This window comes from Erpetoichthys calabaricus, chromosome 1 (genome assembly GCF_900747795.2).
Source record: "Erpetoichthys calabaricus chromosome 1, fErpCal1.3, whole genome shotgun sequence".
In the NCBI taxonomy this organism is placed as follows: Eukaryota; Metazoa; Chordata; class Cladistia; order Polypteriformes; family Polypteridae; genus Erpetoichthys; species Erpetoichthys calabaricus.
The window spans coordinates 18,832,772-18,849,087 of NC_041394.2; the positions used below are offsets into that span (position 1 = coordinate 18,832,772).

At 45.0% G+C, this 16,316-nt stretch overlaps 1 protein-coding gene across 1 annotated transcript in view; it reads right to left on the reverse strand.

Annotated features, from left to right (window-relative positions):
• Positions 1-976: 976 nt before the first annotated feature.
• The window catches only part of LOC114647296 (glutaminyl-peptide cyclotransferase-like), a 48,338-nt gene continuing 32,998 nt past the window's right edge, over positions 977-16,316 (reverse strand). Inside the window, exons 5-7 of the mRNA XM_028795973.2 lie at positions 14,524-14,623; positions 3,899-4,015; positions 977-1,182 (exon numbers count right to left, since the gene is read on the reverse strand). Of these exons, the coding sequence (XP_028651806.2) occupies positions 1,037-1,182; positions 3,899-4,015; positions 14,524-14,623 (363 nt within the window). The 3' untranslated portion in view covers positions 977-1,036. The remainder of the gene's footprint in view (positions 1,183-3,898; positions 4,016-14,523; positions 14,624-16,316) is intronic.

The window sequence follows — 16,316 nt, forward strand, 5'->3', positions numbered from 1 at the left end:
AACATAAAGCCGACACACATGGTCCAAAAGACAGAAAGAGATTTGTAACCAGAGATCAACATTAAATGTACAAAAATAACAGCAGAGAGACTTTCTAGATTGAAGTTGGACAAACCAGGAAGTGCAGAAAGCTGACGTTTTATAGCGGCCCGGTAAGAACGTCATACATCACAAACTCTCGGCTGTCCTGCCCAACTGTCACAATGGCATTGTGGAAAAGTGTAATTAAATATAACAATGTTAAAAACGCATCTGATAATAAAAAAAAAACAACAATGTGAGCACAGGACTCTTATAGATCTAAAACCTTTTGAGGTCAAGGAAAATGCAGGTCACAGCCATGTGCATAGGGGCTCCGAGAAGGTAAGCAGCACCACGCCGGGCCGAGATCGAGGTGCTGTCGCTCACAACCTTCTCTTTCTATTCATAACTGTCAAGGACAGCAGCCAGATGATGCCTGGCCAGGGTCTCACAAGCCTTCCGAGTCAGGAGATGTACGTGAAGATGACCCTCCTAAGATCACAAGAGAAGGAGAGCAGTCGGGTTCCTCTGTAGCTGAAAGACTTGTTAACGGCAGAGGCCGGTCTCTTTGTTGACATTTGTTTTTAATTTTCTGCCATTTAAAAACGGGGTTACCAAGGTGGCTCCCCAATTCATCAACCCACATCTGAGCAGTCTGCACACACGTATAATAAAAATAAAGAACGGAGAGTCAAATTGTGACATTTTCTTGAATAATGCATAACCTATGAACCACTCGGAAACGCCACACCTCCGTATCTTAATTAACAATAAATACTGTCATTAAATGATCAGATTCAAATTTGCACAAAAATATCTGAAGGTAGTTTATGTTTTTTTCCAATAAAATGTAAATTTTCTTTTCTTGTAAGCTCACCAATTCCCAATGGCCTTAATCTGTGGTGCTAAAGAAAGGAAACACGAGTGCAAGAAGACCTGGTCATGTCAGCCTCCCTAAACGGGGACAGAAATCTGAAGTGGAAGTCCAGAACTGGGCAAACTGTGGCGGGGAGGATCACAAGCCGAGGTACTCTGCTATGAAGACGGCCATGATGCGGGTGAGATTGTCCACAGTGGGGGCGTGAAGCCGATCTTCAGTGTCGTCCATTGTGTGCCAAACGGGCGGGAAGGGAGTGGAGATAAGATGGAGAACAGGCACGCCTGGGATGGGAGAACAAAAAAAAGGAAACAGTTACATGGAGGCAGCCATACAAAACATGGGGTTAGGATACGTTACACAAAATAAAAAAGAGAAGAGAGGGGCAAAATTGATCAAGACATAGAGAAGGAAATCATTCACAAAAAGGTAGGAAACATTCATATAGTTTTATGGCTCTGGTGCAAAGTCTAGAGATGGGGTGTAGGACTCCCAGCCTGGTGGGCCACAGTGGCTGCAGGTTTTCATTCTCACCCTTCTCCTAATCAGTGCCCAGTTTTCACTGCTAATTAACTCCTTTTCCCTTCATTTTAATGGCCCTGTTTTTAAGGAGTCAGTCCTCTGAATTGATTTGTTTCTTCATTAAATGGCAGCCAAACAGAAATGAGACGTGAAACGAGCCGACAGATGACCAGTTAAACTGGGGCTTCAAACCAATCTCTTAATGAGAAGCCGATTTTTGCTGTTAATTAAACTCGTTATTTAATTCCATGGCTTCTTGTGGCTCTCATTCTGCCACAGCAGACATTTCCAGAACTGTTGACTTTTCTGTTTTTACTAAGAACGCCATCAGTGACCTGAGAGATCAGCCTTACTGAGACCTTCACCTTCCTTTATTTTCAGATATTGTGTGATGGGCACAGGTGAGCTGCTCATGTGGCGGCTCATTTTGTACCTCATTATTGTTTGGCTGCTAATTAAGGAAAAACAACTAAGGGGCCTGAGTCACGTCAATTAAAAATAAGGCAAAAAAGTTAATTAGCAGTAAAAATTGGTCACTGATGAAGAAGATGGTTAGAATGAAAACCTGCAGCTACTGCAGCCCTCCAGGACCAGATTTCAACACCCCTGGTCTAGAGATTTGAACCATGGATTGGCACAGTGGGTAGCGCTGCCGCCTCGCAGTTAGGAAATCAGGGTTCGCTTCCCGGGTCCTCCCTGCGTGGAGTTTGCATGTTCTCCCCGTGTCTACGTGGGTTTCCTCCAACAGTCCAAAGACATGCTGGTTAGGTGCATTGGCGATCCTAAATTGTCCCTAGTGTGTGCGTGTGTGTGTGCCCTGCGGTGGGCCAGCGCCCTGCCCATGGTTTGTTTCCTGCCTTGTGCCCTGTGTTGGCTGGGATTGGCTCCTGTGACCCTGTAGTTAGGATATAGCGGGTTGGAAAATAGATGGATGGATGGATGGATTGTTATTATTATAGGTGGCATGGTGGTGCAGTGGGTAGCGCTGCTGCCCCGCAGTTAGGAGACCCAGGTTCGCTTCCCAGGTCCTCCCTGCGTGGAGTTTGCATGTTCTCCCCGTGTCTGCGTGGGTTTCCTCCCACAGTCCAAAGACATGCAGGTTAGGTGCATTGGCGATCCTACATCACGGGTGTCAAACTCCAGTCCTGGAAGGCCGCAGTGGCTGCAGGTTTTCATTCTAACCATCTTCTTCATTAGTGACCAGTTTGTGCTGCTAATTAACTTCCCATGCCTTAGTTTTAATTGACGTGACTCAGGCCCCTTAGTTGTCTTTTTTTCTTTAATTAGCAGCCAAACAATAAGGAGACACAAAACGAGCCGCCACATGACCAGCTGTGCCAATCACACAATTTCTGAAAATAAAGGCGAAGGTCTCAGTAAGGTCGAACTCTCGGGTCACCAAAACATTTTGACAGAAAATCAACAGTTTTGGAAACGTCTGCTGTGGCAGAATGAGAGCAACAAGCCATGGAGTTAAAGAACGGGTTTAATTAACAGCAAGAGTCAGCTTCTCATTAAGAGGTTGGTTGGAGTTTGATGTTCCAGTTTTGCTGGTCATTTCTTCGCTCGTTTCACGTCTCATTTCTGTTTGGCTGCCATTTAATGAAGAAACAAATCAATTCAGAGGACTGAATCCTTAAAAACAGGGCCATTAAAATGAAGGGAAAAGGAGTTAATTAGCAGTGAAAACTGGGCACTGATTAGGAGAAGGGTGAGAATGAAAACCTGCAGCCACTGCGGCCCTCCAGGCCTGGAGTTCGACACCCCCTGTCCCTAATGTGTGCTTGGGGTGTGTGCCCCGTGGTGGGCTGCCGCCCTGCCAGGGGTTTGTTTCCTGCCTTGCACCCGGTGTTGGCTGGATTGGCTCCAGCAGCCCCCGTGACCCTGTAGTTCGGATATAGCAGGTTGGATAACGACGGACTGACTGAACCATGGATGAACCCACACCTGAATATTGAAGTTTTATTTTAATGTCAAATGATTTCTCAGTTCACATAGCACAAAATAATTCTGAAATAGAGAAAATGTGAAAGGCCACCCTTCAATACTTATGTCTAAGTGTTCATTTAGCTTTGTTAGGACTGTGGTGAATCCAAAAGGCAGAAACAGCAACCAGGAAAGGGAGACTCTGGGACGGAGTCAAAAAGCCAGAAATGGCTGGCATGATATGCCATCAGGGAATCCTTCATCAGAGCCAAAACCATTAAACAAAAAGTGTATTCAAAAAGGGCTATGGGTGAATGAGGACAGATGACATGCTGGCAGTGTCAGCAAAGCCACCTTGGTAGAATGGCCGCTCCTGAAGCTCGACTAGTTAGAATGTTTCCCAACCACAATTGCTTAAAATCACAAAAGAACACACCTGAATAAACATCAAACTGGGCAAAGTACAGCACTCGACTCGGCTTCACCTCCTCGTGCCCATTTTGTGCTTCATAAAAAGAAAAGCCGTGAGGTGCAAGCAGCTCGGCCACTCACCTTTCTTTAAAAAAGGCACATGGTCATCCTCAACAGGTCCCAGGTAAAAATCCTTGCGGAAGTATGTCTGCTCAGAAGGGTGTGAAGACAGCAGGCCAAGCCTGTGGAGACGCTTCTCTAGAAAACAGACAGAGGGGTCAGCCCTTCTCTTTGGATAATGAAGATCACATCTGTCACTTCAGAACCGCAATTATTAATTTGTACCTTGGTAGAACCCCGTATGCCTGCTGGGTTTCATTTTGGAAAAAAAATGAACAAAACAAAAAATAAAAATTATAGGGTGGGTGGCACAGTAAGGAGACCCGAGTTCGCTTCTCGGGTCCTCCATGCGTGGAGTTTGCGTGTTCTCCCTGTGTCTGCATGGCTTTCCTCCCACAGTCCAAAGACATGCAGGTTAGGCGTGTTAGCGATCCTAAAATTGTCCGTCGTGTGTGCACCCTGTGGTGGGTGGGCGCCCTACCCGGGATTAGTTCCTGCCTTGTGCCCTGTGTTGGCTCCAGCAGACCCTCGTGAACCTGTGTTAGGATATAGCCGGCAGGGGTGGGCACATTCAGTCCTGGAGGGCTTTTGTTCCGACCCAGTTGCTTAATAAGAAGCCCGTATTGCTCAGGTAACACTTTAGTTGTCTCGCTCTGAACCCTTACTGCTTATTTTAGTCTTAAACAGCTGTATTCTCGGTTTTTAATGGCTCCTTATTAGCAATAAGATTCAAATGACAAAAGAAGCCAGCATTTCTCCATTTAGCTTGTTACCATTGTATATTTATCATGCACTATTGGGTTTAATTAAATACCTGGAAGGAAAGTGAAGAGAGTATTACTCCTCCATTTTAGACTTCAAACCAGTAAACCCGCGATTCTCGAAAGAATCGCAATTCCAAGAATGGCAGTCACTTTCTGTTCCCTCCGATATTTGGAGGGATGCAATATCATGGAGGGTGGGTGAGTCCTGGGACATTTGTCATTTAATTACAGTGGGTACGGAAAGTATTCAGACCCCCTTCAATTTTTCACTCTTTGTTATATTGCAGCCATTTGCTAAAATCATTTAAATTAATTTTTTCCCTCATTAATGTACACACAGCACCCCATACTGACAGACAAAAAAACAATTTTTGAAATTGTTGCAGATTTATTAAAAAAGAAAAACTGAAATATCACATGGTCCTAAGTATTCAGACCCTTTGCTCAGTATTTAGTAGAAGAACCCTTTTGAGCTAATACAGCCATGAGTCTTCTTGGGAAAGATGCAACAAGTTTTTCACACCTGGATTTGGGGATCCTCTGTCATTCCTCCTTGCAGATCCTCTCCAGTTCTGTCAGGTTGGATGGTAAACGTTGGTGGACAGCCATTTTTAGGTCTCTCCAGAGATGCTCAATTGGGTTTAAGTCAGGGCTCTGGCTGGGCCATTCAAGAACAGTCACAGAGTTGTTGTGAAGCCACTCCTTCGTTATTTTAGCTGTGTGCTTAGGGTCATTGTCTTGTTGGAAGGTAAACCTTCGGCCCAGTCTGAGGTCCTTAGCACCCTGCAGAAGGTTTTTGTCCAGGATATCCCTGTACTTGGCCACATTCATCTTTCCCTCGATTGCAACCAGTCGTCCTGTCCCTGCAGCTGAAAAACACCCCCACAGCATGATGCTGCCACCGCCATGCTTCACTGTGGGGACTGTATTGGACAAGTGATGAGCAGTGCCTGGTTGTCTCCACACATACCACTTAGAATTAAGGCCAAAAATTTCTATCTTGGTCTCATCAGACCAGAGAATCTTATTTCTCACCATCTCAGAGTCCTTCAGGTGTCTTTTAGCAAACTCCATGCGGGCTGTCATGTGTCTTGCACTGAGGAGAGGCTTCCGACAGGCCACTCTGCCATAAAGCACTGACTGGTGGAGGGCTGCAGTGATGGTTGACTTTCTACAACTTTCTCCCATCTCCTGACTGCATCTCTGGAGCTCAGCCAAAGTGATCTTTGGGTTCTTCTTTACCTCTCTCACCAAGGCTCTTCTCCCCCGGTAGCCACTGTGCTCTTGGGAACCTTACGTGCAGCAGAAAATTTTTTGTAACCTTGGCCAGATCTGTGCCTTGCCACAATTCTGTCTCTGAGCTCTTCAGGCAGTTCCGTTGACCTCATGATTCTCATTTGCTCTGACATGCATTGTGAGCTGTAAGGTCTTATATAGACAGGTGTGTGTCTTTCCTAATCAAGTCCAATCAGTATCATCAAACACAGCTGGACTCAAATGAAGGTGATCTCAAGGATGATCAGAAGAAATGGAAAGCACCGGATTTAAATATGTGAGTGTCACAGCAAAGGGTCTGAATACTTAGGACCAAGTGATATTTCAGTTTTTCTTTTTTAATAAATCTGCAACAATTTCAGAAATTTTTTTTTTTTGTCTGTCAATATGGGGTGCTGTGTGTACATTAATGAGGGAAAAAATCAATTTAAATGTTTTTAGCAAATGGCTGCAATATGACAAAGAGTGAAAAATTGAAGGGGGTCTGAATACTTTCCATACCCACTGTAAATAAACATATTTGTACCAAAGCGGTTTCTTTTGGAGCTGTGACTCATCTGGTTCTGGTGTTTCAGAAGCGCGTTGTAGGCACCTTCGTGTATTGTTTTTATCCATGCAGTGTCTTTTTTGTTTTTCTATGGCTGTGTCGTCAGCGAGAAGTCGTTTGGTGATGGCGGCGGATTCGCGTGCTGAAGTGACCATGGCGGCGGATCCACCTTACTAAACGAAGGTGGCATATGCAGTGGTGTGGGTGGTTGCGTTCGGGCGGCTGTACAACCTGGCGTGCACGCTTTACCTCATGTTTAGTTCACAGGTCGTAGCCATACGGGCTCGTTTTTGTATTTCTAATCGTTGAGCGGTTTCTTTTTGGAGCCGTGACTCCTTTGCCTGTGCTGTTTCAGAAGCGCCTTGTAGGCGCCTTCGTTCATTGTTTCTATCCATACAGGCTCGTTTTTGTATTTCCGTTAGTTGAGCTCTTTCATTGTGGAGCCGTGACGTCTTTGCTTCTGGTGTTTCTGAAGCGCATTGTAGGAGCCTCCGTGTATTGTCTTTATCCATGCGGTCTCGTCTTTGTTGTTCTGTGGTTGTAACATTAGGTAGATGTCGTTTACTGTTAGGAATCATAATTCAAGTTACTTTTAATATGCCACACAGGCCGCTGGCACAGTGGATTAGAGCAGGTTTAGTTCACAGATTGTGTTGTTTGGGCGCCACCTACTGACTCTGGGAAGCCGCTGCGTTTGACTCTGAGGCGCAGTGCGCATGCGGTGCATCCGCCGTCCGTGCATAAATTAAACTGTAGTTTAATAATATAGATCATTTGGATGATCCCCTTAGAAAGGAAAAAAAAATCTAGGAGATGAGAAGGTCTTGACACGGCAGAGTTAAAGCACTAAGAAGCCATGAAATTAAATAATTGACAAGGATTGTTTTTTAATTAAGCAACTGGGTTGGAATAAAAACCTGCAGCCACTGCGGCCCTCCAGGACTGACTTTGCCCACCCGTGATATAGCAGGTTGGACAATGACCGTCTGACTGACCGGATACACAATGGGAGGTCTGAAAATCGAAACTACTCTTTACAAGGAGGATTTAGAAGTCTAGGGAATCCATTCCTGGGCTTCCGATTACCAGGAGCCTGGGATTCCCAGACGTTTCCCATTCCTGCATTCCCAGGAATGAAACTGCTGGAATTCCCAGCTGAACGGGAACAGCCAAGCACACATATACAGGTGCTGGTCATAAAATTAGAATATCATGACAAAGTTGATTTATTTCAGTAATTCCATTCAAATAGTGAAACTTGTCTATTAGATTCATTCATTACACACAGACTGATGTATTTCAAATGTTTATTTCTTTTAATGTTGATGATTATAACTGACAACTAATGAAAGTCCCAAATTCAGTATCTCGGAAAATTAGAATATTGTGAAAAGGTTCAATATTGAAGACACCTGGTGCCACACTCTAATCAGCTAATTAACTCCAAACACCTGCAAAAGCCTTTAAATGGTCTCTCAGTCGAGTTCTGTAGGCTACACAATCATGGGGAAGACTGCTGACTTGACAGTTGTCCAAAAGACGACCATTGACACCTTGCACAAGGAGGGCAAGACACAAAAGGTCATTGCTAAAGAGGTTGGCTGTTCACAGAGCTCTGTGTCCAAGCACATTAATAGAGAGGCGAAGGGAAGGACAAGATGTGGTAGAAAAAAGTGGACAAGCAATAGGGATAACCGCACCCTGGAGAGGATTGTGAAACAAAACCCATTCAAAAACGTGGGGGAGATTCACAAAGAGTGGACTGCAGCTGGAGTCAGTGCTTCAAGAACCACCACGCACAGACGTATGCAAGACATGGGTTTCAGCTGTCGCATTCCTTGTGTCAAGCCACTCTTGAACAAGAGACAGCGTCAGAAGCGTCTCGCCTGGGCTAAAGACAAAAACGACTGGACTGCTGCTTTCTGATGAAAGTAAATTTTGCATTTCCTTTGGAAATCAAGGTCCCAGAGTCTGGAGGAAGAGAGGAGAGGCACAGAATCCACGTTGCGTGAGGTCCAGTGTAAAGTTTCCACAGTCAGTGATGGTTTGGGGTGCCATGTCATCTGCTGGTGTTGGTCCATTGGGTTTTCTGAGGTCCAAGGTCAACGCAGCCGTCTACCAGGAAGTTTTATAGCACTTCATGCTTCCTGCTGCTGACGAACTTTATGGAGATGCAGATTTCATTTTCCAACAGGACCTGGCACCTGCACACAGTGCCAAAGCTACCAGTACCTGGTTTAAGGACCATGGTATCCCTGTTCTTGATTGGCCAGCAAACTCGCCTGACCTTAACCCCATAGAAAATCTATGTGGTATTGTGAAGAGGAAGATGCAATACGCCAGACCCAACAATTCAGAAGAGCTGAAGGCCACTATCAGAGCAACATGGGCTCTCATAACATCTGAGCAGTGCCACAGACTGATCGACTCCATGCCATGCCGCATTGCTGCAGTAATCCAGGCCAAAGGAGCCCCAACTAAATATTGAGTGCTGTACATGCTCATACTGTTCATGTTCATACCTTTCAGTTGGCCAACATTTCTAAAAATCCTTTTTTTGCATTGGTCTTAATTGATATTCTTATTTTCCGAGATACTGAATTTGGGACTTTCATTAGTTGTCAGTTATAATCATCAGCATTAAAAGAAATAAACATTTGAAATACATCAGTCTGTGTGTAACGAATGAATCTAATATACAAGTTTCACTTTTTGAATGGAATTACTGAAATAAAGCAACTTTGTCATGATATTCTAATTTTATGACCAGCACCTGTATAGCGTGTAAAAGTGTAAAATCCGATCAAGAAATAACAGAGTTATAGTTGAACATAATTAAGTGGCGCGGTTTCTTGGCCCACGGTGTAGTGTGTTGTTCATTAATTCTGTCAACAACAGACCAGCAGCAGTCCGTCTCCCGGCTCCCACTAAGACTGAGCACAGTGGACTGGGAGGTGTCTGCACTCTGCAGCTCACGAATGTCGGGACAGGGCAGAGTTCATTGACGTCTGTGCTGTTGACAGCTTTGAACAGCAACTTGAAATTGCAATGCGTCAGTCTGTTGCATCCGCATTATCTGTGCCAACAAACTTACCATCACAGAATGATGACAAGAAACTGGATGCACCAGTAAAAGCTGAAATGGTGGTGTTTCAGAGCAACGGCAAGCGCGGGCATTGTTTAGAACAAGTGTATCAGTATCTGATGCCGCCTACTTCAGTGGAGGTAGAGCATGCTTTCTCAGTGGCTGGCGTACTCTGCATGAAGGTGCGCTCTCGCATGGACGACTGCACGCTGGACACGTTGTGCTTTCTACACTCTTATTACTGCAACTAAAGATACATGTACTTATATGACAGCATGTAGATAAGGTTAGTCTTTTATTGGTGTCAACATATTGCAGTAGTTTTATTAAAAATAAGTGTCGCTCACTCTGAAACCGTTCACATGTGAGATGCCCATGCACTGTGTCATGCCCAGGAATGACATGCGGGATTCCCGAATTCCTGGGAATGGATAAACCCGTCCGGGAATGGATTCCCTATAGGAGTCGTAGTGGACTTGACACTCTCAACGGCCAACCAGTGTTCAGAAGCCATTAAGAAGGCTAACAGGATGTCAGGTTATATAGTGCCTTGATGTGTGGAGTACAAGTCACAGGAGGTTCTGCTCAACACTTATAACACACTGGTGAGGCCTCATCTGGAGTCCTGGGTGCACTTTGGGTCTCCAGGCTACAAAAAGGACATAGCAGCCCTAGAAAAGGTCCAGAGAAGAGCGACAAGGCTGATTCAGGGCTTCACGGGATGAGTTATGAGGAAAAATTAAAAGAGCTGAGCCTTTAGAGAGATGAAGAGGAGACCTGACTGAAGTGTTTAAAATGATGAAGGGAATTAGTGCAGTGGATTGAGACGGTGACTTTAAAATGAGATGAAATTAAAAGTCCGCCTCATGAGGACTTAGGAGTCATAGTGGACTCTAAGCTATCAACTGTCAGACAGTGTTCAAAAGCCATTAAGAAGGCTAACAGAATGTCAGGTTATATAGCGCCTTGATGTGTGGAGTACAAGACCAAGGAGGTTCTGCTCAAGCTTTATAACACACTGGTGAGGCCTCATCTGGAGTACTGGGTGCAGTTTGGGTCACCAGACTACAAAAAGGACACAGCAGCACTATAAAGGACACAGCAGCACTATAAACAATCCAGACTAAGCTGAATTGACAACTGCATGGGATGAGTTATGACAGATCAACTCTTTGAGGGCTGCATATTTAAAAAAATATTCGCCATCTTTGGCATGGAGACTGCTCGACAGCCAGCAGGAATGTGCCTAGCTGACTTTGCGTGGCTGGTGGGCAGTGGTGGCAGGTGCAGTGCGTCGCAATCTGGTTTGTACCTAATGTCAACGTAAGGCATCGTTAAGTGAACGTTACAGTAGGCATATCAGCTACACAGATGTGCTCAGCATCACGATCAGCCGAGGCCGGTGCCTCACGTTCATTTTCAATCTCGTTCTCCAGATCACTTGCAGCAAAATCGACAGTCCAACAAGTCAGAGTCTGATTCAGCAATAAGAAGCAAAAAAAAAAAAAAAAACCTTGTCGGTCCACCGAGTATTTCACGTTGAGCATTCACTTTGGTCTCTCACCAGACTCTGATGCCATTTTAAAGGCTGCTTGCTCTTTACTACTCCTGCACGGGCAGGGAATTGACGTCACATCAACAAAGTTAACTGTCCTTCTGGCAAAGAGAGTCAAACTAAAATGTAATGGCAAGTTTTCCTGCCGTTTACAGCTGAATTTCGACATAAGTCGATATCCGCCCAAAAAGAGTTAAAGGAGCTGAGCCTTTTCAGTTTAAGCAGAAGAACATTAAGAGGAGACACGATTGAAGTATTTAAAATGATGGAAGGAATTAGTCCAGTGGATCGAGACTGGGACTTTAAAATGAGATCATCGAGAACACAGGGACATAGAATCTTGCGAAGGGTTTACACAAACGTTAGGAAGTTCTCCTTCATGTAGAGAACCACAGACACTTGGAATAAGCGACCAAGTAGTGTGGCTGACAGTAGGACTTTAGGGACCTTCAAAATTCAACTTGATATTATTTGGAAAGAATGAAGTGGACAGGACTGGTGAGATTTGTTGGGCTGAATGGCCTGCTCTCATCTAGACTGTTCTAATGTTTGGCATACAGTTTTATAAAACTGTCACGAAAATTGTTTCACAGTCAATGTCATGATTGCAAAACACAAAACTCACTAAAGGAATTGTTTTAAAGGTTGATTTGTGAGTGGAACGCAAGGAATTGTGCTCCCTTAAGGCTTAGTTCCCCTTCTGTATTTACCTGTGTTCTTTAGGACAGCGGAGTAATGCATGGAATCTGATGCACCAGGGTAAAATCAATTGGGTTTAGGTCTCTTGTTCACATCACTGAGGAGGAGGGCAGTGGATTTAAAACAAAAAAAAAACAGACATGTTGCGTATTTTCCACACCAACGCACACTAAAACTCGCCATTGTGTATGTTAAAGTATTTTCTCCACAAGGAAATCTCACTATGTGGAAACTCTCCCTCCGGCACACGTTATTACTATGTAACCTATTCTTTCCATATATCTCGATTTCTGTGGAAATGGTTGAAGATATGCACTCCCTAAAGGATAATTAGGATTGTGGTCACTAAGATGGTCATCATAATTGGCAGAATTGAGGCTCACACTACCAGAACACATCTGGCAATGGAACAAAATGTCTACAACATGGCAGGAAACAAGTCTAGTGACTTTTGCTTTTTCTTTTCGCTGGAGTTCTTCATTTCAATACTTAATGACAAATGACAGGCAGGCACATGTGGAAATTAAAGCATGGAAACACTTCCAGACAGGAAGTCAACACCATTCTTCTCGTGTCAGTGGCATGAACCTCACCAGAAATGAAACATCACTTGTTTTGCAAAGTTGTCTTCTTCTTTCGTCTGCTCCCATTAGGGGTTGCCACAGCGGATCATCTTGTTCCTTCTCTTTTTATCCTCTCCATCTTGTTCTGTCACACCTATCACCTGCTATGTCTTCTCTCACCACATCCATAACCCTTCTCTTCGGCCTTCCTCTTTTCCTCTTCCCTAGCAGCTCTATCCTTAACATCCTTCTCCCAATATAGAACTCATCTCTCCTCTGCACATGTCCAAACCAACGCAATCTCACCTCTTTGACTTTGTGTACTAACTGTCCAACCTGAGCTGACCCTTTAATGTACTCATTTCTAATCCTGTCCATCCTCGTCACACCCAATGCCAATCTTACCATCTTTAACTCTGACACCTCCAGCTCTGTCTCCTGCTTTCTGGTCAGTGCCACCATCTCCAACCCATATAACATAGCTGATCTCACTACCGTCCTGTAGACCTTCCCTTTCACTCCTGCTGATACCCATCCATCCATCCATCCATTTTCCAACCCGCTGAATCCGAACATAGGGTCACGGGGGTCTGCCGGAGCCAATCCCAGCCAACACAGGGCACAAGGCAGGGAACCAATCCTGGGCAGGGTGCCAACCCACCGCAGGACACACACAAACACACCCACACACCAAGCACACACTAGGGCCAATTTAGAATCGCCAATCCACCTAATCTGCATGTCTTTGGACTGTGGGAGGAAACCGGAGCACCCGGAGGAAACCCACGCAGACACGGGGAGAACATGCAAACTCCACGCAGGGAGGACCCGGGAAGCGAACCCAGGTCCCCAGGTCTCCCAACTGCGAGGCAGCAGCGCTACCCACTGCGCCACCGTGCCGCCCCCTGCTGATACCTGTCTGTCACAAATCACTCCTGACACTCTTCTCCACCCATTCCACCCTGCCTGCACTCTTTTTCATCTCTCTTCCACAATCCCCATTACTCTGTACTGTTGATCCCAAGTATTTAAACTCCTCCACCTTCGCCAACTCTACTCCCACATCCTCACCATTCCACTGATCTCCCTCTCATTTACACACATGTATTCTGTCTTGGTGGTCTTACTGACCTTCATTCCTCTACTCTCCTCTCATATCTCCACCTCTCCAGGGTCTCCTCAACCTGCTCCCTACTATCGCTACAGATCACAATGTCATCAGCAAACATCACGAGTCCATGGGGACTCCTGTCTAATCTCGTCTGTCAACCTCTCCATCACCATCACTTTTGCAAAGTGAAACACTGAATTGTGCTGTGAATTTAAATTTGCGTAAATTATTTCACTCATCACTCACACTGTACTGTACACGTGGCAACAATGACCCCATAACCCTATAATATAATCTTTAAAAATTCCATAGAGGCGTATGAAAATGATAGTCAAGTATCTCAGTAGGCCTACCCTTTCACATCCTAACTTACATACGAGGGGGCGGAACCTAAAAAATTCCTCGCAATCGGTCAACGGCACAGGAGTATGGTGTAGTTCTTGAATATGTTACTAAGTATTGTATGCTCACAGTCTAGTGAATCAGTTCAGAGTTGTGTGGAGTTGATCAAGTGCGTGTTTTCAGAATTTATTCTACAATCAAGTAGGTGACTTTGGTGATTTTCGTTTTCTCTCTAAGCTACCACAGCAGATCATCAAGAGACAATGACGATGGTATTTTTCGACCTTGATGGACTTCTTCATAAAGAAGTTAGACTGTCAATCAGCAGCATTACCCTGAACCACTGTGGCATCTATGGGAACACATCAGGAGAAGTGACACACCCAAAACTGGATTTTGCCCCAGGACAACACACCTGCACACACCGTATGGTCAGCCAAAACCTGTGGTTTTTTTGCACCCCCATATTGCTCCCTGTGACTTCTTCTTGTCCTCAAAATTAAAATTAAGACTCCTGGGAAAAAAGATTCGGTCCTGCAGAAGAAGTCCAGCGAAAAAATGCTGGAGATCCAAAAGATAAATACAAGAATTGTTTTCCAACGATGAGAGAAACGCTGAGACAAGTGGATTGCATCTCAAGGAGCGTGAAAGGTAACTGTTGTAATTGTTATAATAAAAGTTTTTTTCTAAACAGCTGTCACTCACCCACTAGCACCAGGCGGTCAAACCAGTGGACCGTATTGTCAAAGTGATTGACGAAGAGTGGATCTGGAGAGCCAATCAGATCCAGTAACACAAACAAGTCCTGGTAAAAAAAATAAAAAGAAGAGTGAGAGGAGTGAGAACAGTGAGAGGGTGACAGTAAGGAAAAGCATTAACTGGCAGCAGACATGTCTCTGATGAGAAATCCACTCGAGGCAGGCTCCCCTCTGCTTCCCCTCATCCTTCATGAAGCAGCTGTAGGACTTGACTTTGATTTGGGGAATTACAGAACAATGGTCTCAGCCAGTGGAACTAAAGGAGAACTTCCTTGACCTTCTGACTGTGAGGGAACCTCTTCCAGAGTAGCAGGTTCTCCTTCTTTCTCTCTCGCTCTCTCTCAGGATTGCTACATTCACAAATGCAGAGGTTACGGCACAATTTGTCTCTGTTGAGGAATTCACTTAGGATGGCACCACCACTCTCCTACTTCTTCTCACTGACAGCAATATAGCTCAAACCCGGGGCCTCAGGATTATGAAAGGACATTTTCATGCTGGGCGCAGTGGGTAGCATTGCTGCCATCGCAGTATGGAGACCTGGGTTCACTTCCCGGGTCCTCCCTGCGTGGAGTTTGCACGTTCTCTCCGTGTCTGCGTGGGTTTCCTCCCACAGTCCAAAGACGTGCAGGTTAGGCGCATCGGTGATCCTAGTGGGTGTGTGTGTGCCCTGTGGTGGGCTGGTGCCCTGCCTGGGGTTTGTTTCCTTCCTTGTGCCCTGTGTTGGCTGGGATTGGCTCCAGCAGACCCCCGTGACCCTGTAGTTAGGATATAGCGGGTTGGATAATGGATGGATGGATGGATTTTCATGCTGTGCTCAAGTGCTGTTGGACAGATGATAAATCTAAGTTTCTGAATACATAAATCGCCAGTCTCCTCACTCATGTCTGTCCAAAGCCGAATGTGCAGTCGCCTTCTGCGCAGCTGCCCGAAAAACCTTACGAGACCGACATCCAAGAGAAAGGCGACTTTGACCGACATCCAACCCCAACATCGCGGGAGGCGGCGGATTTACAGCCGCAAAAATTCAAAGAGAAAGGCAACTTCGATTAAAGCTCTAGAGGCCTGAAAGGCAATTTCGACTACAGCTCGAGGCCTAATTACGCATTCATTCAATACACCTATATCAGGTTTGTGGTGCTTATACTTATTATATATTATACTATTCCACTCGTGCCCGTTTCATCTTACGTTGTCGAAACAGGCTCTTTGTCTAGTTCCAAATAAAAGCCCTGTGAACTCAGAGCCACAGGGCTGACAATTCAGAGAAAACAAAGCCACCTGAATTCTGCGAGTTGTGAAATAACCCTGACCTTTCACCAAAGTCAATCATCTGTATTTGAATTGCATTTGGATCAAAGCAATACACAATTCAGATGTTTTGTTTGCTTTTTATTTACTAATAATAATAATAATAATAATACTTCATTACATTTATATAGCGCTTTTCTCAATACTCAAAGCGCTATCCACACAGGGAGGAACCGGGAAGCGAACCCACAACCTTCCACAGTCTCCTTACTGCAAAGCAGCAGCACTACCACTGCGCCACCGGTGAGGACCAAGAGGTAATCTTAGAAAGTTAACGTTTTTAAGTTAAACTCATATTACAGTAGTGTTTGCTTAACCAGGGGTGTCGAACTCCAGGCCTGGTGGGCTGCAGGTTTTCATTCTCACCCTTTTCCTAATCAGTGCCCAGTTTTCACTGCTAATTAACTTCTTTTCCCTTCATTTTAACAG